At 43.3% G+C, this 25202-nt stretch overlaps 1 protein-coding gene across 1 annotated transcript in view; it reads left to right on the plus strand.

Moving 5' to 3' along the window:
* The window catches only part of EPB41L4B (erythrocyte membrane protein band 4.1 like 4B), a 123373-nt gene that overhangs the window by 52083 nt on the left and 46088 nt on the right, over positions 1-25202 (plus strand). The window contains exons 17-19 of the mRNA XM_035895469.1: positions 4095-4210; positions 13241-13366; positions 24406-24473. Of these exons, the coding sequence (XP_035751362.1) occupies positions 4095-4210; positions 13241-13366; positions 24406-24473 (310 nt within the window). The remainder of the gene's footprint in view (positions 1-4094; positions 4211-13240; positions 13367-24405; positions 24474-25202) is intronic.

The raw sequence follows: 25202 nt of genomic DNA on the forward strand, positions 1-25202 counted from the left end.
GCGCAGGGCTCCGCGCGGCCCTGCGAGGGCCAGCCATGAGCAGCGGCTGAGCGCTGGCGGCGGAGGGCTGCTGGCGAGGCTGAGCTGGAAGGCCTGGCCCGGGCTGTCAGCCTGGTGCAGCAGGAGGCGGTGTCCTTTCTGGGGGTGCGTGCCAGCCCGTATTTTTCTTTCCCAAATTAGAGTTGAAGCGTGCCAGGAAATTCGGTCAGAGCCAGCTGTGCTGCTGCCGAGCGTCCCAGCCCCAAGGACACTGCAAGGCCCTACTGCCCCTGTCGCCTCCTGGGGGCTCTTCCTGTCCTGCCCAGGGCCCCATGTCCACCCCCCAGATCTTCAACCCCTGCCCCAGAGGCACGGCAGCAGGGCCGGTCTCCAGTTCTCCACAGCCCTGCCATGGGCCCTGCCGAGCCGGGCCCACCCGTAGAGCAGAGGGTGATTAAAGAAACAACAGCAAAACCCCCACAGCACAGGGTGTTTATTCCGTGTCTGGCTCTCCTCTGAGGCTGCATTGCTTTCCTACTCCTCCTCGTTGCTGAAATAAGTTTAGAAAAAGCTTAGGAAAGTGTAAGGGCAAACACCAGGAGTGGTTCTGTTTGTGCCCCAGTGGGTGTCACCTGCGAGATAAAACGTGGGGCCCAGGAGGCTGTGTCTGTCCCCCCCGGGCATGGTGGGGGCGAGCTCTCTCCCCCAAACTCCGCACCACTCAGGGGGCGCAGCCTCCCTGGCCCATTGGGCTGCGGCGATGCTCTGAAGGGGGCTCCAGCAGCTGAGGCATGCACGTAGCACCTACCCCTGGAGATAGATTTACCTCTCTCTTCGTTTTGTCTGCTTATGGCTGGTTCATGCCAGCTATTTGATTAGAGAAAAGGGAGTCGGTGCTGGTTCCTGACATGGCCTATTGCCAGTAGTGCCAAATGCCACTTCCCGGTTTCTCCGAGGGAGCAGAGAGGGACAGGGGCACCTCCGAGGGGAGGCCGTGGTGCGGGCACGCCGGCTGCATCCAGCTGAGTTTTTCAGGTGGTTTTGCATCCCGTGCTTCTCTGTAAGCTGGCTTATCCTAACACAGGCATGCCGCGTCAGACCTGGCATGCTCAGGCTGTTGTCTGCGCCATTAGAATGGTGACGGTACAGATAGGACTGCTTGCCTTAAAATGCCGAGTCAAAGTTACTCGCTTGCAGTTTGGGGTGACCGGTCTGGGCTCCTTTTCAAGGTTGGTGCTCAGTGGGTTTGTTTGGTTTTTCATGGATCCTTTTAAATGCTGCTCAGGCTATTTCAGCTGAGAAAATTGTCTCGTAGACAGCCAGTGGAAAAGGCTCATAGCGTACGTGCTGAAACGGTTAGGAGCACGCTGGGCCGTCAGTCGGTTATCTAGGGATGGCATACGTGGCAGAGTGTGCGGGACAAGAAAACTCAGGCAGCGAGGAGACACTGTCGGGGGTCTGCGTCAGGAACCTGGGGGCATGGGGGACTGATGTCTGGCTCCAGGCCACGTGGAAAGGCCACTGCTGGGAAAGCGTTTCTAGGAAGTAAGTGGTTACTAACCTGGGAACGCTCTCGGGGAAGAGCATGCTTGTGACCAAAATACCTCAAGTGGAAATGCCTGGAGAGTCAAAAGGCCTCATGGGGGGAGTAGGCTTTCCTAGTGGAAGCTTCCCTGTGAGGCTGTGCGCACCAGCACTTCAGTTCAGCTACCTCGTGGTTTTCCAAGGGAGCATGGGTGTTTTGTGACTTATTCCAGTTCCTATGGACCAGACTCATCTCTGAGCTCTGAGGCCGTTTTAAATTCATCTGAAATGGAACGTGGAGTGAGTCACCTACATGTACCCAGTATCAGGTCAAGAGAGGGAGAAAGCATCTGCCTTTCCTCCACTTGCACCTATTCTGATAAATACCAAAATCCCAGCACAATTCGCAGGACATGGGCAGGAGAGAGGGAAATGAGAGTATGCCTGGCCAAGGTTCCCTTTAAATGCTGGTGCATGTTTCTCAGCAAGCACACAGCCTGGGATTTTGTTACAGAAAACAAACCCAGGCCAGACCTGCCTGATTTTTCACATTCCAAGTAATTTGTCTGCTTCAATTACTGGAAGACATGAAACCCGGTGAAGCAAACCTGACATGTGTGTTTATGAAGGCAGTTCAGCGGAAGATGTTGTTTTCCTGCATTGAGCCTGATTATTGTGTTTGCGATGCTGCCCTTCACCTCAAAGCTAACGTACAGGGATCATATCTTTTTCTGCAGCAGATCTTCCCCCGGTGTATTCACAGAATCCCAGTCCCAGGGACAGCAGTTAGCCTTACAGCCCCAGCACCGCATAGAGAGGGTGAGCTTCTCGCTAAGCCTAATAATTGGCACGGCAGCGTCGTGCATGGGTTACCAGGTGCGCGTGAGCAGATCCACCGGCAGCAACTGGGGCTATCCCCGAAAGCAGATGCCAACAAGTATGCAATGTACCTCACAGAATTTTTATGATGGAAAATGACAAACGAGAAGAGGAAGCCCAGCTTGCTTCTTGAACTCTGGGCAGAGCTCGCAGGTTGTCACTTAAAAAAAGAGACAGCCTTTATTTCCGAACTGCTTGCTACAAAAGTCCTTGTGTAACCCTGAGCAGAGAATGGTGTAACACAGACTGAGTTTCAGGCTGAAAACAGTGCTTTGAAAAACCACAGTGCTGCCAGATCCTTTCTTGAAATGAAAGCCTGGTTTTGCCAAGACTTAATGCTGACTCAGGAAATGTATGCCTTTTGTAGAACTCCCATTTTTTTGCCTTTTTTTTAATCTATTTTCAAGGTTGAGTTAAAAAACTAAACTGGCTAGCTTGCTGTGATGAGCTCTCCCATTAAACAAAAAACCAGCTTAAAAGTCAGTTTTAAATTGTAGCAAACTTGAATAATTTAAGTAAGGCACTTTTTTCCCTCCCTTTCTCAACAGGAAAATAGAATGACTGTTTCTTAAAAAAAAAAAAAAAAGTGATGTCTTATCTTTTGGCTGTGATAATTTATTCCCGGATATCATCAGGCAGTTTCACAGTCTCACATCCATGGAAGCAGCTATGATGTGAGAAATGCCGAACTCTGGCATCACTAACTCGTGATGAGAGACCACCGAGGGGAGGTCAATGCTGATGTTGTAACCCCTTCTAGGACATTATTACCTCAGGGTCTGATAATGTTTCATCAATGCCAAGACCAGCTTTTTGCTCATATCCCTATAAGCTGGTTTTAGCAGTTTGTCTCTAGTCAGCAAAGCCCTTAATGTATATTTAAACAGCTGTAGAATTAGATCTTGAGTGAGTAATATTTAATATTCTTAGGACAGCTTAAGAACCTCATCCAAACAAAACTGCAGTCAGTGCAAGGTTTTTATTGATTTCAGGGGGCTTCGAATCAGACTCCAGAGATTACTGGATTGTTCCCAACTGTTATTACCTAGAATCCATGGCAAAAAAAACCACAGGAGGACACACGGGTTTGTTAAATCATCGCATGATGAAGCTCATTTTTCTCAGAGGACTTGCAAACATACATATATATGCCACACCATCCCCAAGATGTTGGCAGAGACCTTTCAGGGCTGTCTCAAAAAATATTTTTCCTTGTCTTTCTGTGTCGGTGGTTTGCTCACAATTTCTGTTGACAAAGCACAGCAAATTCCCGACAACAGTCTTAAGGAGGCTGGCATATAAATAAAGATGTTTGAGAGAAGCCAAAAGCTATACTCTGATCTCTTTACACATCACACGTTCTGAGAGTGGCACCTTGGCTGCATAAATAATCCCTCTGGTGTCAGCTGAGTTTTAGAATATACTGAGGGGGGCAGGGTGGTGTAAGGAGAGAAGTATCTAGCCCAAAGCTGGCAAAAGCCCTGATGAAATGTAGGGATAGGAGAGAAGGTGGAGGGGGAGGAATTGTTTTCTAAATAGAAAAGGGGAAAATGACCCAACAGGCATAATTATGAATGGGTTTAGATGGTCTTACGGGGTTTGCTCACCGCCGTCTCTTCGAATGCAGCTGAGTGTCTTGCTCCGCGGTTCTTCTGTAGCCTCTCTTCAGACTGTGCTTTTTTCTTTCTTTCTTTCTTTTGGGCATCTTTTAGAACTGAGCTCAGGACTTCCCCTTCTTTATGATGAAACTTCTCATCTGAAGAAAATAGAAACGGAGAGTGTGAAGGTAGTTGGACCATGGCCAGCCCTGCACGTCAGCATGAACAAGGTATAGCATATACATATATATACTTTTACATATATATGTCAGAGTCCCTTTGTCACTTCATATTCAAGAGCTGCTGCCTTTTCACCTCCAATTCAAATCAACATTCATCTGCAACTGGCTTGCTTTTTAATCACCTCTCACCATCTCCTTATGGGACTGGGGTTTGGTTTTTAGATTTAGCATTTCCTTCAACTTTGCCTTTTAAAATTTCAGAAGCTGCTGCAACAATGTTACGATGTAGTTTTAGGTTAGTTGTGAAGAGTTAGTCATCTAGGCAGCCCAGAGCTGTAAAAAAATAACGACACTTTAAGGGATAAAAAAAAATAAATCTTATTTTTCTACATGAGGAGTCTGTGTTGTGTCTTAAAACTCCCCTGGCATCTGATGTTAGTGGGTGTTTTATGAGTGAGTTTTTGCAGGGGTGGCAAAACAGCCGTGTCCCACTGTTTCTGCCAGAGATCAGAGGCTACCAGGTTGGTGGCTCCTTGCATCCATGTGAGGCAAAATCCACTGTGCCTGTGCTGTGGGGTGCCTTGAGCTGAGTCTGGGTAGAGCCACAGAGACCTGGACCTGTGGTTTTGCAACCACATCAGTGCTGAGCTGAACCCAGTGAAGTCAATGAGAGCATTGCTGTGGGCTTAAATGAAGTGGGCCTGGGCCTCCAGTGACTATACAGGCCTGTTAAAAGAAACATGGTGTTTTGAGAGTTTTCTGTCAGTTCAAGGGAGAACTCAATTAAATTACTTTACCTTGGCTTTACAGGCAGCCTTTTGTTATTGATACTATTTCAACAAGTGTTAGGGAAATTAAAATCAAAGGGGAGGTGGCAAAGTCTATCAAAAATACAAGCACAAAGGGGCTGTATGTCTATATAGCATACTCATTCTTTTTTCTGGATAAGAGAATCCAGGAGATGGAAGTCAAGGCTGAAAATCAGTGAGTTGGGTGTTTCTAATAAATGAAACCTTGGAATATTTTTTTCAACATTCTAGTTAATTAAAGTTAATCCAAGATGCACTGGATTTTCTGTCATGAAGATTTGCTTGAAGAACTGTGTTAAGGTGCATCATGGAGTGGTGGTGAAGTTCAGCTAAGGACTGCAGGCCTTATGCCTCGTGAATGTGGTTGTGAGGCAATGACCTGTGTCATGACCTTTGGAGACTTCTGAATTAACAAATAAAGGCGGAATATTGTAGACTTTTTCCCAAATCCGTTTCGTTATCAACTGCAAGGAGCTGTCATTTTGTCTGACTGGTTGTTTTGAGTGGGGATAAAAAGTTAAATCATAAAGTAGCCAAACTGGGGTGAAATGGAAAAGAAGTCATCTTTTTCCCGTGGACATCTCTCAAGTTCTTTTTCTAGAAATAGTTTTAACTGGTAATAAGTACCATTTTTATAGGCAAAGCTAATTAAGCATTGACATAGTTTGCCAAAGGAAAATTATCCATCTCAGAGATTCATCCAGTGAATACCCAGGTCTTGTGAGAGGAGCATTGTACTTCAGATATCATTACTGATACTCTGTCTTAACCCCAGCTGGGAACATTCACTTCGATGCAGTGTCCAAAATATGCTTTAAAGGGCAGTCCTATGCTGTTGAGCTTATTGACAGCTCAGCCTGGCATATATAAAGGGCTGAAGTGAAGAAGTGAGAGGACTCTCTCCACATTGACCACAGCGCACAAGCGGATAAACCAGTCTGGCCTGTGTTGCGCAGAGGATCCAAACAGATGATCTCAGTGGTACCCTCATGATCTCAAAATGAGTAGATTTATGGCCTTTTTTCTTTCTTTAAATGAAAGCTTAAAACACTTCGGTCCTGTATTCCACCGTACTGTGCAAGTAGTCCCAATAGAGTCCCTGCGACTTCTGCCTGGCAAAGCCTGACCTCTGATTCTCTCGCTCTTTCTTCTCTGAAAATCCGTGGAGGGAGAGCTCAACTCTTCTATAATAAATGGTTTTCTTTGGCTGGTCCTGACAGCTCTAGAATCTTGTCCACAGTCAGATGGATTATTTATTTAAGGATTAATTAGCAGAACCCAGTATCACAGCAAGTTGGTGCTTCACAATAAATGCAGCCTGTGTCTGCTCTGGTGAGACTTCCATCATTCAGGGTTTAGCTGATGAAAAAGTCTTGCAAGGAGCACCAAGAGCTGCTAAATGCTTCAGTTTCTGGCAGAAGCTCAGCAGAAGGCAAGGCTAGAGACATGGGCTGTCTAATGAAAACCCTCTCCTGGCAGTCATAGAGGGTTTGGGTTTAAGAGCTGGGCAGCAATCCCGTGAACAGCGATTACCATGTGAATGCAAAGGAGGCCAGTCCCTCAAAAATTATTAAAATTGCCATTTTGAGCCATCTGAAAACTGTACATGAAACATGCCCAGAGTGTCCTCAGCAGACACTTTCTCCAGTGAGAGGGTCATGCTGTAAATATTGGGCTAATCCTGGGCTGAAATGCTGTGGAGCATTGCCCAGCACAAAGACAGCGGGGCAGGTTAGGCAGGATTGAACAGCCCTGAACTGTGACAAGCACTTTTTGCTACGAGTGTGGCCTCTAAGGCTCCTTTGGTTATGGTAGTTAACTAGCTACTCAGTCCAGCAGTGAACAGATTTTAATGAGTGGTCAGTGTGTCTAGTTTTTGGCAAAAAAAATGAAATGTTAACAGCTCTCCTGCACCACTTTCTATTCTGCTAAGTGCTTTTTATTCCCTAGTTTTGCATCCTCTGAAATACTGTGCTTGAACAAAACCAGTGAAGCAGTTATGAAGCTGCTTCATTTGCTCTATTTCTGAAAATAAACCAATGGTTTCCACATCTATTGTGAGGTCCCAACGTTCGCTCCCTCTCTTCCTGTTGCTAATTATTATTTTTTCAAGCAAAGTGCTTTGGGGCTGGAATTTGTCAGGCTTAATAATCAACCCATAGGAGAATTAACAAGAAATTGGGTAAATTAGATTCAGGAGTTAATTAATTTGATTGTCCGCTACAGCAAACTTTGTTTCATGGGAATGATGAATGGATGTGCCTGATCACTTTTCCAAAGATGTTTGGTACAGCGGACGTGTCTGTCCACCTACTGAATGATAAAACTCAGTTTTGACATGCGTTTCATGCCCTTTAGTGCTAGTGGACTCCTTAATCTCCAGGCAGAGACAAACCTAAGTGTTGTAGCTGTGAATGTACTTCTGATTTTCTTTCTTGCAAGCCTTTCCTCAGAAAAATATGTTCTCCCATCCCCCCCTTTGCTCCGTGTGTGTGCAAACATAAAGCCAAGAATGTATTGTTAGCATTTCTGAAATCTTGGGAGTCCAGTAATTATTACTCAAGATGTAATTATTGCATAAAAAGAAAGAATACTAATACAGTTCAAATTGTTTCTGCACCTTTTCCTGGTGTTATTCTCACCCTTCCCCTACACCCCTGGGTCCTGAGGTTGGTGATTTCATTCCGGTGGGGGGCAGAGGGAGAGTTGGTGATGTTCATGTTCATGGTTTCTTCTTCCTCACTCTAGGATCCACTTGAGGTCCTTTTGTATGTTTGCAAACATGCTTTTACACCTTGGTCTTTCTGCATTGATCTGCATCTCCACATTACACCCAGGTTTACTGTACGTGGTGGCTTTTACGTATATATGCTAGATACTATATCTTTGCTCTCCTCATTGCCCCTAAAACCGGTTTTCTCTAGTCCCAGGTCTGCATTTCTTTAACTGGACATTGGTGAGTGGTTTATAACTCTGGGGTCTCCGGGGCCAGCCTGTGCCCCTTGCGCTATCACCCTATGCCTGTGCTCATCTATACACAACCCACTGTGTCTCCACTTCTGAAGGCCTCTGTTATCATACCAGCCGTGTGTTGCTTTGTACTGCAGCATTATGTTAGTCATAAATATCTCATTCTACAAAGAATAACTGCTTGTGTTACTGTTTTCTATATAAAATTATTGCTGTTACAGCTAAGCCTAGTAAAACAAAGCTGCAGGCAGATCGCAAAAGTTTCAGAGTGAGCCTGATGACCCTCAATGGCTTTGCAAACTCTGTTTAAAGCTGATGGCCTTTTGCTGACATGGCCATGCCATATCACAGGGCTGCCCAGTCACACTACTGACTTGGTTGCAAACGGTGCCACTTGCAAAAAAGCTGTGGAACTACCTGCCCTGTGCACAACTGCAAAGACAAAAGCTACTGCAGTTCCAAAAATCATTTGTGGTTTAAAAAAACCTCACAAAACGTGCTTATGTTGTTGATCTACCTGAGACTCTTCTGTGTGATACACTGATCAGAGGGTATACCCCGGGAAACACAGCTACCATGACCCAGTAAGGCTATCATGAAGCTTGGCACTGACAGAGGCAGGATCTAATAATATTAAGCAATAGCATTTTGTAAAATAAATTTGATACCAGGAACTAAAGAGATTTGCTCCAAGGATATAAGCATAACAAGGTTTATTGGGAGTTGTATCTTTCATTAGACCAACTGATAGTTGACCTGAGGAAGGTCTTGTGTGTCTGACAGCTTAATGAAGAGGTTTTTTGTTTGTTTGTTTTTCCAAATGTATTTTTCTAATAAAAGATGCAGCTTCTGCTTGCAAACTTTGCCTCAAATAAGAATAACACATAATCACACAGGTCTTACCATTATGTTATCTGTTCGTAATTGGTGTTAGCCATCACATGGAAAAAATTCAATAGAACTCCCGGCGGAAAGGGGGCAAAAGAGTCTGTAGATTTTCATGCATATTTGCAGATGTAGTTGAGTCCCAGGAAACCAAAGGGTTTGACCTTACATAGCTAATGTGCATTCAGAATCTATATATCTATATTGTCTTAATTAAATTTTTACCTTCCACTAGTAGTGGTGACTAGCAACAGAGGATAGACCTGTATTCCTAAACAAAATATTAATTCTATTCTTCAGACATCTCCAGCTAAATAAGTATTTTAAACATACTGTTTGGCTAAGAAGAGACTATTGATAAATTCACAGAGGCAAAAGATCATGAATCTTGCTCTTGGTACAAAGTTTGATGTGGAAGAAAGCATGAACCTTTTAAATCAGAGAGAATGAAAATGTTAAGTACAGGAGTGGTATTGCTGTGTTTCATGCAAATGTTTTTATATTCTGTATGTGTACTTAATATTCAGCTAGCTTTGCAAACTGAAGCTGGTGTCATCATTATCTAATACTGTACAAACCTGCCTTCAGTTCTAGTATCAGCAAATGTAATTGAATTTAAAGTAAATGTTTGGGAGGAGAAAAGCAAACCTAAGACCTCAATTATAACAAGAAAAAAAGGCATCTAGTTTTATGTGTATATATCTGAGCTTGTTCAACTTCTATCAAACCCACTTAAATGCAGTTCTCCAGTGCTCTCCTTCTCTGGAAAAATAAAAGTTCTGCATCAATGGTGAAAGTGATGTGAACACATTACTATTTCTTAGCACCAGCAGAACTGGAGATGGAAAACTGGAGTGTTATCAGGTATATTAACAATGTTTTTTTCCTGATTTCTAAACCTTTTAGGGTGAGTTTAGATTGCAATTTTAAGCAAGAAGATTATTTCTTTTTAGGTTGGACTCTCAGACATTCACTTGAAGAGGGCATCTCAGATTCTTTGGAATTACATAATAAGAAATTATAAAATTGGAAGTTTCATTAACATTATGCCATGTTTAGTTTTGTAATGAATTCCACACCGAATGCTCTTAGTTTATAAATGAAAATAAAATTTAATAACTGCCAAACTGGTACAACAATTGAATACCCATCTGCTATCTTTATGCTTCACTCATCACTGCAAGCAATAAGGATTCTGGAAATGCAAGATTTCTTTATTATACAGCAAAATAGATTACAGCTTTCATTCTTGCAGCAATATTATATAGAGATCCCTAGTGCAGGCGGGTTTTAGATCTTTGATTTTCTTATAAAATAGTGAACTACCAAAGGTACTGCATGGTTTTGTGCAATCCTGAATTTTTTTTTTTTCCTTTTGCCTTCTTGATGGCAATCATACTTTAGGTTTAAATTGGGGGATGAATGGTCTTATATGTAAAAGTTAGTGGCATTAAGGAAGAATAGGAAGTTGTGTAGATTTGTAGAAGTGCTAATAGTCTGCAGTAAGGTGGAGCTACTTTGTTCTATGATTTGAGATCACTTTTAGTCTGGATCTTCAGTGCCAGTGACTATATGTGTAATAGTCTCAGCTAATCAGCTATGTGAGAGCAGAATTCAGTAATGACTCAGGATGTGCTGCGCTGTGGCAGAAAAGTCCGTCGTTGCCAAGGCAGGCTGGCAAAGAAGCCTTTTCACATATGTTCAGAAGCTCGAGGAGATCTGGGTCAGGTCGAGCACTCCCAAGCCCCATATGGGGTTTGTGTGCAGTCAGCATTTCTACTGGGGCAGGGGGAGGTGGTGGCCTTCGGCTGCTGGCTCAGCATCTGGTGAGCAGGACGAGGCCAAGCAGCAATTGCAGTAATGTCTGCTCTTCACGTGCAATCAGCCACGGAAAGTGCTGCAGCTCCTGCTGGGGTGCAAGCAAAGCAAATTTTGCTTGCTTGAAGGTGAAACCCTTAAAGTGTGACCCAAACAAGGGCTAAAGCAGAATTGAATGCCCAGAAATGGCTCCTAAGAAGTCTGCAACCTCCAGCAGCAGCTTTCCGTTTTTGGCCAGGTCAGCAAGCATCAGCGTTTGGACATCTCAAGTTATGAGATTCTCAGTGTGAGACTTGCACATCAGATCCTGCACTGGAGACAGTCTCCAATACATGGAGTCGTCTGAGGGTTCCCAGCTACAGGACAGCCCTTGCTCTTGGTCAATATGGGGAAATTGGGCAGGGAAGGAAGAATGTAAGGACTAAAAAATATGCATATCCATCAGAATAGCAGATGGATGGGACTTCGGAACTTTTCAGGTTACGAAACCAGCTTGTGTCCTAAAAAAGTATCAGCTGTCTTGATTTAGCTAGTAAAATAGAGTTGCTTAATCTTGCTTGACTGAAACGATATTTAATTAGTATCCAGTGTTAAAACAAAGGTGAGGTTTTCTGCTTGGCCTTTAGAAATGCCAGTGCCTAGTGCATTGTTCTTTCTGCTGTTAGAAATCAATACACTTAAAAGTTGCCAATAATAACAGCCCTTTTAAAGTGTGTAGTGGTGCACCATGACTACCAAGACTATTGGTGAAGGAAAAGTTGTGCTTTCTCTACAGCTAATTTTGTCCCTTTGTGCATCTCCACTTCTCAGCTTCATGAGTACCCTGGAAAAAACACCTATGACAAACAAATATTTCATGGGTTTTTTTCATATGCTTGCCAGAGCTACTGTCGTATTCAAGACTGAATAGATGACTACAGTTCCATACATTGCTCCAGCTAGATGCTGTCACTATTCATTTTAAGCATTTCCTTTTTCCCTTAGGAGGAAAGTGGGGAGAATGGAAAGTCCAAAAATATCTTCTACTAAAAACAGCAAATATGGCTTGGCAAATAAACATCTAGCAATTACTAGAAATTGGGCAGAGAAAAAATCTCATGATGAGCAATCTTTTAACAGACAGTTGTTCATAAATCATACCTGGCAGCTATGGCATTTTGGGTGCAGAAGTCTGCTGGACCAACTTTGCTTACACATGAGAAATATCTTGCCATCTGAATGGAGTTCTGCAGAGGTCTGGCTCTTTCCTTCCCCAGTGTTTGCAGACCAGTTTCCTCAGGCAATATAATTGCATTTGTGATTTGCTCCACTTACAGAAAGCATCCCCCAAATCTTGATGTTCCCTTTTGTCTGTGATTGTTCGTGGACCTGAGAGAAGAGTCAGTAAGACAGCAGTTACCCTCAGCCAGTGGGATGCCATGGGGGAGGGCAGAGGGAGGGATAAAGGAGGCAGGTTTTGAAGTTAAAGGGCGAATCATACGGTAATTTCAGTGGCCAAATAATGACCAGTTCTGTCTCGAAATACTTTGCCAGAGGTGAACCTCAGGGATGCGCTGGACCTGCTTTACTGATGCCTTGTACCTCTTTTGGCTGAAATCTGAATGACAGCATTACATACCTGTTCTGTCCAGGTGTATGCGACCACTCATTCTTCGCAGCAGTGAGAGTGGAAAATGAATGCATAGTCTAGGCTGTTACTCAGTTGTAATTCAGGTCACATTTTCAGGAAGAATTAAGAACGTTTGCAATGGCTGTTATGCCATTGCTCAATTCTTCTTTAAAAATATATCAGATATTACTGTTTGATTGTTTAAGAGTTCACGTTTACAATCCTGGTGTCTTTCATATGCTGCTCATTTATACATTAGTATTACATTGTCCTTTTTGTTTTCTCTTTTTTTTCTGTTCTGCATGGGAGGTTTATTCATGCTGGCATTTCTGCTGGATGTAGTTTGTACAAGGCACAAAGCCTTTAGGTCGTGTTTGAACAGGTCACTAAACTAGCTGTCCTCAGGCTTTAGATTTCTGATCCAGATCACTGCATAGGTAAGGGGTTGACATAAAATGGAAACAGCAGCAACAATACTTAAACTCCATGGATTTTTCTTTTCTTTCTCGTGAAGGATATTCTCCTTGGTTTGCAGTTACATGGAGATCCCTTCAAAGCCCCCTGGTTAAATTTGCACAGCCCCTTTACATTCTTATGTTCGCTATAGTCGAGTGTTGTGAACTTTTCCTTCTTCTGCCTGCTGTGGGATATTTTGAGACAATGTTTTCTTTCTTCAGTGTGATCACAGGTTTGGGCAACCACTCCAGGGCCTGGCTGGGCTTTTTCCATATATCTTCCCTCCACATTGGTTTCTTGCTTCTATTACTGAGGCTTCCCTGAGGCTTTTTCCATCCCAAAAATTGTATCAAGTCATTAAATATTTTTAAATATTTGTACTGCAAGATGTATCTATCAGGGTATGAACATAGAGGTTTTATCCAATATTGCTGAATCAAGTTGTTACAAATAAAAATGTGACCTTTGACCATTTTGCTAACTTATCTTTCTAATATATGCCACTGTGCTTGTCTTTTATATTAAATCTAGGGTGAAGACAAGAAAGTGTCTGAAAAGACTCTTCATGCCCCTGTGTCACCTTCTTCTGTACCTGACCATATGAAGTGCAACATCCTTAAAGCTCAAGTGGAAGCTGCTTTTAGAGTAGGAGCCCAGGTAACCTGTGTTTAATATTTCACCTTTCTAGTTTTGGCATACCTTACACCAATTCTCAAAAATCCCGACATTCCTGAGGAAGCACCTTATTTTACCTCAAGTATCCACATTGACCTAGCTTTCTCTACCTGCTATACAGTTTCTTCAGGTGACTCAAAATGATTGATAGGATGGAAGTAGGAAATTCGTCCTAACTGACATGAATTCAGCTGAGACAGGCTGCGAAAATAGGAGAAAAGGCCCCAGGAAATCTCCATGTTTTGATTTTTTCACTGTAGCTTTTACTTACTTTGTAGCTGAGAAACAATAACCTCTGGAGTTTTCTGAGGCTACCCACCACTCATGGAAACTGTAGTTAAGGGTGTTCTAAAGATAGTATCTATGCATCCAGATGCAGCCTTTATTTTAGGGGATTAACATTAGATGCCTGAATGTGAAATGTTAGCTAGTCTAGCTGAAAACTGCTAAAACTAAAAAGTTAATTTCCCAATCAGAGGTAAATCTAAGTGAAGCCTAAAATATGTGATTCTTTTCAAGCATAATTTGTGGACAAAATATAATGCCATTTGTGCCAAAAATAAAGCCAAATAGAATGCTTTAGGAACAAAAGCAAAACCAGAAAGATTGGTATGATTCATATCCCAAGGTCCTGTGGTATCCCTGTGCGTGCTATTCCCTTTGAATACAAATTATGTTGTTGTTTCCATCACTTTGTTTCTTTTCACAATAACATATCAGGTCAACTTGCCCTGCAAAGGATTTTCTTAACAATCATCTTTGTGTATTTGTTGTTCCCTGGCAGATCTTTCATCTGAGCACTAGATTACATCTGGTCTAGCTAGACCTAAGGAAGTATCAAAACTTGGTTATTCTGACTGCCCTAGATTTCAAGAACAGAAACCATTAATCTGAGAGCATGGGGGGGAGGAGGTTGGGTTTTTTTCTTTTAGTTTTTACTCAAAGCAGTTCTCTCACCTCTCTGAATTCTGGGTTGTATCAACTGTATTTTATGCAACGTTTCTTGTTTGATTGCCCTTGGGTTTGCCCTCTTTTTCTTGTGTGTCTTTTCTACAGGATGTCATAGTTTATTTCCCACATTTGTATTTTCTCCTGAATATGCTTAATGGTCATGTTTGACTGGATAGTTAAAGATTGGAAGCAGTGTGTGATGTTGCATTCGGCAACGACATTAGTAAGGCAAGACAGCAAATGTGCTAAACATATGCGTCTCTCAGTTCACCTGCCCTGCCTTAATTTTTCACCCCAAGGCTTTCCAAGGGAGAACATCCTGGATTGCTCTTTCATGCATGCCATAACTGTATTCTTTAGCTGCTGCAATGTTGTAAGTAAGTTTCAGAGCAAGATAAGCATTCCTTTTTTCCTTCTTACCTGTGTTGTTTTGCACAAGGCTTTAGCAGTCAGATTGAATTAAGTACCTGTCTGTAGGTCTGGCCCCAGTGAGAAAACTCTTACGATTTCAGGGAGAAGGGGAAGCAAGCCTGTTGTAGGACAGCCCATATTGTGGAAAAATAATGGCATACAGTTCGATTTGAAACCCCTGAAGCCTACACTGTTGACAACATATGGCTTAGGAGTTATAGCCAGTAAGTTAGGATGTCACCTTAATCATGGAAATCCTTCTGCTTAGCCACAAAATTGCTTGTACAACTACAGATGAGTTCTTCTGCACTTGAGCTCCCCTCCTGTCAAGTATAGAAGATTACCCTTCCCAGATAACACTGCAAATGGCAAATGGCAGCCAATGGTCAGCTGTTACAGTAAGAAGCTGTGGCTAGAAAAGCGTTGGGAAGGGTAAGGTCCAGGGTGAAGGAATGAGTAGAAACACACCATCTATCACATAGAAAATGGGAGGAGGGAGAGGGCTACAGGAGGCCCCGATAAAACCACCCAGTTATCTTCTCTATTCCCCCAACCCAAGCAATTAGCTGAATACCAGCGGCTAAGGCATTTTCCAGTGGCAGTTCAGTGATCTCTGGGAAAAGTGAGGCAGGATGGCATTACACTGCCCAGAGACACTTGCAGCATCCTTTTGAGGGAGCAGATAAGAAATAGTTTCTTCATGGAAGACAACTTTTAATTCCATGTATTACCCCAGGGATCCTGTGATCTGCCCCTCTTTGGCCCCATCTGACATATCCTGCTGCCCAGTATATCTGCAGGACTAACCCTGTTATCCTCTGCCCAATTCTATCTTTTGATGCCAGTTCAATATTAAATCCCTGAGAAGTCCTGCCTTCTGGCCTTATTCTTAAGACTCCAATTTCTCATCTCTTGTTTTCTGTACTGTCATATTTCAACTTACAAGGCAGCCAGGGCAAGACATATATCTAGGTTCTGTAAAGCACAGCCTATAGTCCTCAAGCTGTAAACCAAGACAGACTGATTTTCCTCATATACAGCATAGATTTTCCTTTATTTTATGGTATCACAAAAAAAAAAAAAAAAGAGGATTTGCTCCTCTCTTCTTTGTAGAAGGAAGAAGGAAGAACCAGACTCTGTGTTATGCACACACAATTTGAAATTAAATGGTCTTTTAAAGGCTGGGTAGAGTATCTACCAATATATTTTTAAAACATGCCCAAAAATCCATGGTCTAACTCATCCTTTATGAAACTTCATGAGGCATCTTCATTATACAATTAGGTGTAAAAGCATGAGAAAAATATCGGTGCAGTGTAGGATAGGATCCAAAATTAGCAAACTGTTGCTTGAAATATTTGTAACAGCTCCCTCTCTAAGCAGTGGGAATATTTTCAATACCATATGCTACTAACATCAGGATGTGACAAGTTTATGAAGGCACCTCCTGCATGTAGTAGGAGAAACAGCTGTTCCTTGTTAATTCTGAGAATGGAGTGAATGTTTGCAAGTGGAAAATATAAACTGGGACAGGAAATTTTCTGTAGTTTTCTTTCTTTATGGCAGCTAGACACCAACACAAGAGAAAGCCTTAGAAATGAATTATTCCAATGATTATGGTTTCAAAAAAAAAAAAAACCAGGAAAATTATGCAGTACATTTGAAAATATATTCTGGAAGATGGTCTCTGCACTGCTTCATTTCAGAATTATGCTGAAGAGCTGTTTATTGCATTCCTAGGGAGCAATACACCATCTCCCATGGTTGTGGTCCTGACTTAGAGACAGAAAATTTGTAAGTTTATGGTGTCGATCACTGAGCCCTGCATGTGGTTTAGAGTTATAGAGCAGCACGAAACTAACACGAGTGAGTTTGTTTATTTGGTGAAGATGGAAATACTTCTGTGCCATTCTGCTAGCTGGAGAATCAAACTACAGTGTGCATGGGGATTCTGGAAGCTGAATCCAGGAGCACACTGCTGCAGGCACCACAGGTGAGAAACGTGAGGAACCCACACACAACTGTGGGAACCTGTGGTTTGCACAGAGCATGCCATAGAGTATCTATAGGTTTAGAGCAAAGGAGCAGTATTTCACAACACACCTTTCAAACCGTGCCACAGGGATCTGCCACCTTCTAGCTGACAGACTGCATATCACAATTCCCACATAATTAAGCTCCAGGGGAGCACTAAACACTACGAAGCAACTGACATCTTTTCTCCTTTTTTTTTTCTTCCTTTTTTTTGCATTTATTCCAGACTCTTCATTGGAGAGGGAGTGGTATAAAGCAGCAGTAAGGAGCTGCCAGAATACAAAAGACCAGCTCTCCCTGGCATTTAAAACCCCTTTGCAGCGTGCATGAGTCAGTGCTGATATGCTGTGATTGATCAGATGACTTGTGAGTCCCTTTTGCCAAGCAGTTCATGGCCCAGCTGATGGAGGAAAGATACTAGCAGGTTTCGGTTGCTATTTATGCCCAGTTTGGCTCCAGGCAAATCCTAATTATCCTTAGAATTAAGCACAGGCTCCTGAGCAAACGTACAGCTATCTCAGCAGGGCTTTTTCTTTTGGCGGGCAGTGTGTGTTGTGTTCTAGTAGTTTGTCTTCTACAAGGCCTGTTTGTATTCCCCACCTGTTACTCAAGCTTCCCTAAATCCTTGAGTTGATGTGAGTCTAGTAGGTTAGCACAGGGAAGGAACTGAGATCCTGTTACTCACAGATATCTACTGCAACTGGTTTTTGCATTACTTGCATCTTTCTCTGTCTGCAGGCAAGGGAACGCCAAGCCCGTTTTTAAGATACATTTTTGCAGTGCAGTTTATGGAAGGCAAGCAGAGGTGACATTACCACCGAGCTGTTCCTCACTGAGCATTATGGGTTGGTTGTTAAGAAAAAAGTGGTGGGAAAGGGTAGTTTGGAGATGCAGAGTTATTTAGAAAAGGCATACAAAACGCCATTTGCTTCTGCTTTATCAACCTCAAGGGAAACTCTTGGCTGGCCAGAGGTATCTTCTATCAGGCAGGTTTGGGTTCTTGAGCAATTGATTCCCCTGCCTTGATTCTCCGTAAACAAAGGGACATTTACACTGAACAAAGGGCCGTTCAATCCCCTAGCCCCTTTCACACACTAACTTTCTTCACAAGCTTATACACATGTAAATTTTTAGGCCAGGTCGATAGCCATCTCTCTTTTTCCTCCCTGTCCTAGAAACAGGTACAGACCAATGATCACGTCGTTTTGCTTAAGTATAGCAAGTAAGTGAGTAAGTGCAAGTTGCTTGTGGTGTCTAGACTTGCCTCAAGGAACGGACTGGTACAGAAAATGTCTGAGGACGTGCACAGGTACAGGTGTCACCCTGCAGCCTGTGCTCTCTACATAGGTGCAAGCCATGGCTGCAAATGTAAATGAGACTGGGATCTGTGCATTATTTATGGTAGAACGGGTGCATAAGCGAGGTGACTCACAGTGCTATCTGCCTTCGCTACATTTTTGATGATTCTTTGCCTTTTTCGTTGTGCTGTCTCCTTTAAGGAAAGATTGAAGTATAAGGACTTGTCATATTAAAGGTCCGTATGCTTTTGCCTTGTATTTCTAGAAAAAATTTACTATCTTTATGTGAGCTGGGTCTTTGGAGCTTTATTCACTTAAGGGGATCTGGATTCAAACCCTAATCAGGTCATGAATGAAAATAGAGTAGGTGAGGGGAAGACACTTGAGGATTTATAATCTTATGCGATCTTTCTTATAATAGGACTTAAACCAATCCTGGATCCCCAGAGGAGTTCTTGGCTTTCACTAGATGTTGACTTAAGTACCTTGAAAGGATCAGCTTTTCCAACATTTTAACCTCTTTCCATCATGAATTAGATGCTGTTTGCTTCCCTCTCCTCATTTCCTCCCTCCCTCCGCCCGTCCTTATTCACAGCACAGAGCTGCTGCACAATTTGACAGTCTTCACACAGAGATTAAAACTGGAATTACTTGAGTATAACAGGTCACAGCTGAGGTGTTCAGGCTGTGGGGGAAGCTTGCACGGCTCCTTATGTACACGATGCCTTCCTTGCTAAAGCTCTTGCTGTTAGTCACCCACTTGAATGAGCAATAAACTGACTGGCGAATTTCAGGCTAAGTAAAAAGAAGCGACTGCACTGGGGCTCTCGGCTGGAACAGCAGCGGGCGCAACATCGCATCAGTTATAATTGCTCATAACAATGGAGTTTAAAACTGGCTCAGCTTCAAATCCTCTGTGTTCTGTCACCACGGGGAAACAGGTTTGCTCAACTTTAAAAGCGAGGCCACAGGAAATGAAGGGTGTCAGAGGCATAAAAATACAGAATTTCAAATGTGTGTGGGCCAGGATGATCAATATATGATACATGGCAGCTCATTAGAAGTGTGTCAGCCATGATACCTCAAAGTCATGGAGGGAGCTGAGGAAATGATGCAGCAGCCTTGCTGAGGTACAGAAGGGAAGGGAGGATTTAGATAAACAGAATGTGGGAAAAGGGAAATCTTTAATTTATTCCCTGGGGTACTGGAGGCAAATGTGGCAGTGGTGTCGCAAGACTGTGACAATGCATTGTGGGTATGTCAGCGATGTCTCCTAGCTGGCATGCCTGTAAGTGCTAGTGCATGATGAGACAAGTACTGTTAATTGCGGTGATGTGGAGGAGCCCCGCCATAGCCCAGGAGGCACATGGTGCCAGGCCCTGTTCAGAGGGGGAAAAACAGAGTAGTCTGTTCCCAGGAGACAGAACCATGATGTTTTTCTGCCTGAAAGGATACATTTGACATATTAAATCACCAAAGTAGGTTTACCTTGGCAGGGCATTCTTCCTGATGATGAGTTGCTTAGCCTGTATTATCTAATGAGATCAGCCAACAATCAGTGTGGCTGACAAACAAAAAAATGTTGATGAAGAGCTGAAAAATCTTGTATGCTTCGGGCCTCCTTAGCATCATTGCAGAGCCAGAAAGAGCCAAGGTAGAGAAGTACTTCCAGGCCACTGCAGTGAGAGCCATTGCTTCCTTATCTTTGAAGATCTCCAAATATGTGAAAGCTGTGTTGCTCCCCCTTCCTTTCTGTAACTGGTAACTTTGTGAAATTGCTAAATAGGAGACATCATGTGTTTTATATGAGCATTCCAGACCCTCGTCTTTCTCAGATGAGAACCTGACACACCACCCCCCTCCCTTGGCTGCAGTGATCAGATTCTTCATGCAGTCTTTTTTTGCTGATTCAAGATATTCCTATCGTGGATCAGATGGGGTGAGAGCTGCAGCGATGCCCCTTGTGATGGAGGAGAGGCACAGAGGGCACTAGCTCCCCAAGGTGCTTGCTTGAGGTTTGAAGAACACAGCCTGCCTTGCCCGGTGCCCTGCTGGGGGCTCACCACCCCACAGTCCCAGCCAGATTTAGTCATCTGTATAGAAGCACAAAAGGCTATAGCCAAAGTTGTGCCTTCCCTGTGATCTTCCTCTTGGTACATGCCCGGTGCAACCAATTCTCATTTTGGGGTCCTGTTCCCCATCATCCTAGGGCTAGCTCTTCCCTCAGAAGAAAATAGAAGGAGCTGCTGTTCACTAGTTAAATCCAGCCACCGGGGCTTATGAATTCATATGTGGAGTTGCTCCTACAGGCGAGAAAGTGTTCCCACCCCTGCTGGAAAGCTCAGCAGTGTCTGATGTAGTGTCCCTGGAGCATCCGCCCCCTCTCTAAGGCTCCAAAGGACCTGGCTGCCAGGACAGCGTCAGGGGTTATGGGTGCTCAGGAGTCGACTGAAAAGCAGTCTGAAAACTGTCAGGATCAGCCTGGAAGCCCATAGGTAGATTGCTTAGGCAGCTGTGGGCAAAATTTGATATTACTTAGATGGTTTTCTCCTCTTTTATTCTTTTGGTGAAACTAGTCTTTCTTAGCAATCATCTATGAAGAGAGGCTGTACAATGGCATTTCTGTCCAGGTATGTTTCTTGTCTCTAGTATGATAAAGTAATGCTTTACCTTTGTTTCTAACACCATCCAGAAAGTTAATGGCATATGAAATTGGAACATTAATAATTGTTCTTTTGCTGTGGGCCCAGTGCAGGTAAGAATAGAGAACGGCATTGTGTGGATGGATTATATGGCTCGACCTTTAATTTTGTTTGTTTTGCAGTACGGTAGCCACAAGAGCCAGCTTGTTTCTCTTTGGGTAATTATGAAATGAATCTGCTCCTGTATAAATGAAGTTTCCAGGTCTGTTATGCCCTGAAACCTCCCCCTCTCAGAGCAGCAGCCTCTGGGTGAGGGGAGAATCTGCCTTAGTTAAGGAGATCTGAGCAGCTCCATCCTGCTGGCTCTGTCCTTCTTGCACAGCTCAGTGCTGGGCTTTCTGGGGGTGACAGAGCCCTGCCCAGCTCTCCATATACATTCCCCACTAGGTACCTCCTGCTATCCTTGTCTAAACTCCCTTGTTCTACTGATGGAGGGCATCCTCCTGTGGAAACCCAAATCCTGGCCATAGCACATGGTCTTGTTTTCAAATGAAGGCAAACCATCAAGGAATTATATTGTGAGAGTTATGTACAGGCATAACCCTTGTTTTATATTCACACCTTTTCTGTAAATCTGAGGAAGTCCTTGTGGGGTTAGTGAGTGTGATTTGCTGAGTTAGGAGGAAAAATAAAAGAAGCATACTGTCACCTGCTGACTGACTGGCCTCCCTCTGAAAAACCAACCAACCAACCAAAACCCAACAAGCCAACAAGTAAAGCAAGGGTGGTACAGTTCCTGAAGACTGAAGCCCTTTGCAGAAATGTTTGCAAGTACAACATCTTCCTATGTCTGTTCATCCATAGGCATGGAGGAGAGGCACAGGGCAAGGAGAATTAGCCCAACCTTATTCATGTGTGGCACTAATTAGCCGTGGCACCCGGTGTGCGTGCCTGCATCACCTTGAGGCTGTTCAGGTATCTCCATTTCTTTACATGCTCACTCTCTCCCTCCAGTTTAGAGTGGGATTACTTGCTCACTGGTCTGCCATACTTATACTTGTGGGCACAGGATTCTTTTCTGTTCTCTAAAACATGAGTAATAATGGAGAAAATTAAAACCAAGAGAAGTTCCTCAGGGTGCTGATCATGCCGTTTAGGAACACACCACTTCTTCAAATGCAGGCTTAGCCTTCCAATGCAGGGAAGGCAAAAGAGAGTGGTAATGCAGTCACAGAGCAAGGGTCAGCTATTAGGGACAGTGAATACTGTCCCTAATACAATGAAGCCCTCTCAACTGGCTAATGAGGTCCATGGCTTATAGTGTTTAAGTAGGTGTAATTTTCATAATTTCGTTTCTGGTCACAGCCCCTGCCTTGCATCTTTGATCTCTGTATTCTCCTTCCTATTGTTGTGTTCAAGTGCATCTTAAAAGGCAGCTCAATTAATTTGGTGAAAATTGAAATAAAGCAAAATTTATGGTTTTAAAAAGTAGCCAATTTGACATATAATAAGCAACTAGCTTGTCAGGCTTAACAATAAAATGTTGTTAAGTCATCAGCATGGAAGAAGAGACTGTGTATCAAGTTTCTGACAGCTGGATTCATGTTTACAGCTTTCAGAAACCCAACAGCTTTATAAAAAGCATTATAATTTCTGTAGAACAAAGAAATACTACTTCAGTGCTCATCTATGCCAAAAAAGAATGATTTTAATGATTTTCAATGCTTTTTCTCAATTCCTTAAATCCCATTTTCTTTCCTTTCAAGAAAGCACTAGATTTTGAATAAACAGTATGCTTGACAGAGCTACTAGAAGACCAGTAAAAATAAAAGTTTTGTAGAGCTGAGCTAAATTTCTTAACGTTATGAATATATTAAAAATTTAAAATTGCACTCTTGGTCCTGAAATTATTCACAGTGTGACGCTAATTCACTGAAAACCTTAGCTGCAAAACATTTGGTGGCTGAGTTATCATGGTGATGATGGTGGGATTATGTCTCACTTTTGCCTGACTCCTTAATGTTTAGAGCATTTGTTCAGGACTGAGGAAACCTCTGGCTGAGGAAAGTTAAACCCAAATACATAAGAGCACTATGTTGGTGTGTCTCCAGTACCTACTGCTGATCCTGTTCTCCTCTGAGTAAACTAGCTTCCTCTGTGTAAACTGGGCCCCTAGGCAAGGGACAAACCTGCTGATGAGGTTCAGAGGGTCCCCTCAGAGAGTTTTGGTGTCAATATACAAGGTGCAACAACTAACGGGAAGGGTTACAGAGGGACTTATCTCAAAATGGTCCCTAATCCATCACCTCCGGTACTTGCCTGGGCTGGAGTAGGCCCAGGACAGAGTTTGCTTTCTGCCAGGCTCCCAGTAGTTCCAGTTTAATTGCCCATACAGTTAATTGTGTGCACAAGCTAGAACAGCCTGTTCTCACCATGGCTGATGGTAAATAATGACCTGGGAAGTGGCAATGGGGGTTTTGTTCTCTCTGGCACAAGGGGGAAATGAACCTAAAACTATCACAGCTTGGGCAATTTCCCCAAGCACTGAGCATCCCTACTGATATTTTGTAGTTTTGTTGCTAAGGCATAGGAGAAACTCAGCTTTGATTTTCTTTTTTTTTTCTTATGGGTACCCTCAAATGGAATGTATCAATTTGTGTTGAATGGATGGACTCACATCAAATTTACAGCATATTTACATGCCTGTAAAATCCTTTGATTTGTATTTGATGGGTTTGAAGGAACCTGGCTCCTAATTTTTGAAAAGGATGAGACTGACACATTTAATTCAGTTTGATCTGGACCGATGGCCTCAAATTATTCTGGTTCAGATATTGAACACTGAAAAATCGGTCTGTCTTAGAACCGTGTCAGTTCCCTTCTGTCCATTTAAGCAGAATGGAAATGTCAGACCTGCCAAGTCCATTACTGATTTGGAGATACTCTTGTGTCTTCAGCCAGTATTTTTTGTAGAGGGGTGTGGTGTTGCGCTGACACTGGCATTTAGACATGGATTGTGGAACCCTGCATCTCAGTTGAAGAGCATAATCTACCAACACCTGCCCGAACTGGGTGTTTCCTGGGTAATCAAGCAATTTTCATGTATGTCATTTTGCAATACTAGTATTTTCAGCTCTGTATGCAAATGGTATGTGAGAGACAGGACTCTGTAATTTAGCAGAGAGCAGGAGTGGGAGAGATTTTCTGTGAATTGCATGTACAGTGTGATTATGTATAGGGGATCCCATTTTTCAATTAGTTTTTCAAAGGCTGAATGAAAAGTTGGCATCACTATTTTGAGTAGCTGCATAAATATTTATTCTACTCCAATTAAAAGAACAACTCAACTACAGTATGTTTGGTTGGGTTGATTTTTATTATTTCTGCTCAAATGCTTTCTGGAGGAACCATAAATGTCAGCATTCCTTTCCTTCTCCTCTGTTATCCCCATCCAGTCTCTTCCTAACACAGTTGCTCTGCATGTTGTACATTGTAGCTCATCACAGTGAATCTCAGATGTAGGAGATGAAAAAAAAAAATTTCTGTGCCTTTTAAATCTGGGCAGAGTAGGCATTTTAGGTACTGCAGTTTCCTGGAATGCTTACAGGAATATTTCTTTAATAAACAGTTTTATTACCCTAAGCGTATGAATGTTGTACTAAACTTTGGATTCTTCTTTTAACAGGCTGTGAAAGAAGAGACATCTTTTGTAAATCCCAGTAAGACCTCCAGCCTGCAGGACCCTAATGTAAGGTCTGTTGCTTCTTGTCCGTAGGGAAAACATCAAATAAATGCATGATATAGAATCAGAGAATCATAGAATCGCTTTGGTTGGAAAAGGCCTTTAAGATCATCGAGTCCAACCTTTAACCTAACCCTGCCATCCCACCACTAAACCATGTCCCTAAGCACCTCATCTATCCTTCTTTTAAATACCTCCAAGGATGGGGACTCTACCACCTCCCTGGGCAGCCCATTCCAGAGCCTGACAACCCTTTCAGTGAAGAAGTTTTTCCTAATATCTAACCTAAACCTGCCCTGGCGCAGCTTCAAACCATTCCCCCTCGTCCTATCATCTGTTACAAGGGAGAAGAGGCCGACCCCCACCTCACTACAGCCTCCTTTCAGGTAGCTGTAGAGGGCGATCAGGTCTCCCCTCAGCCTCCTCTTCTCCAGACTAAACAACCCCAGTTCCCTCAGCTGCTCCTCGTATGACTTGTGCTCCAGACCCCTCACCAGCTTGGTTGCTCTCCTCTGGACATGCTCCAGCAATGCAACATCCTTCTTGTAGTGAGGGGCCCAAAACTGAACACAGTATTCGAGGTGCGGCCTCACCAGCACCGAGTACAGGGGCACGATGACTTCCCTTGTCCTGCTGGTCACACTATTCCTGATACAGGCCAGGATGCCATTGGCCTTCTTGGCCACCTGGGCACACTGCTGGCTCATATTCAGCCGGCTGTCAACCAGTACCCCCAGGTC

Source organism: Egretta garzetta, unplaced genomic scaffold (genome assembly GCF_000687185.1).
Source record: "Egretta garzetta isolate BGI_Z169 unplaced genomic scaffold, ASM68718v1 scaffold405, whole genome shotgun sequence".
NCBI lineage: Eukaryota > Metazoa > Chordata > Aves > Pelecaniformes > Ardeidae > Egretta > Egretta garzetta.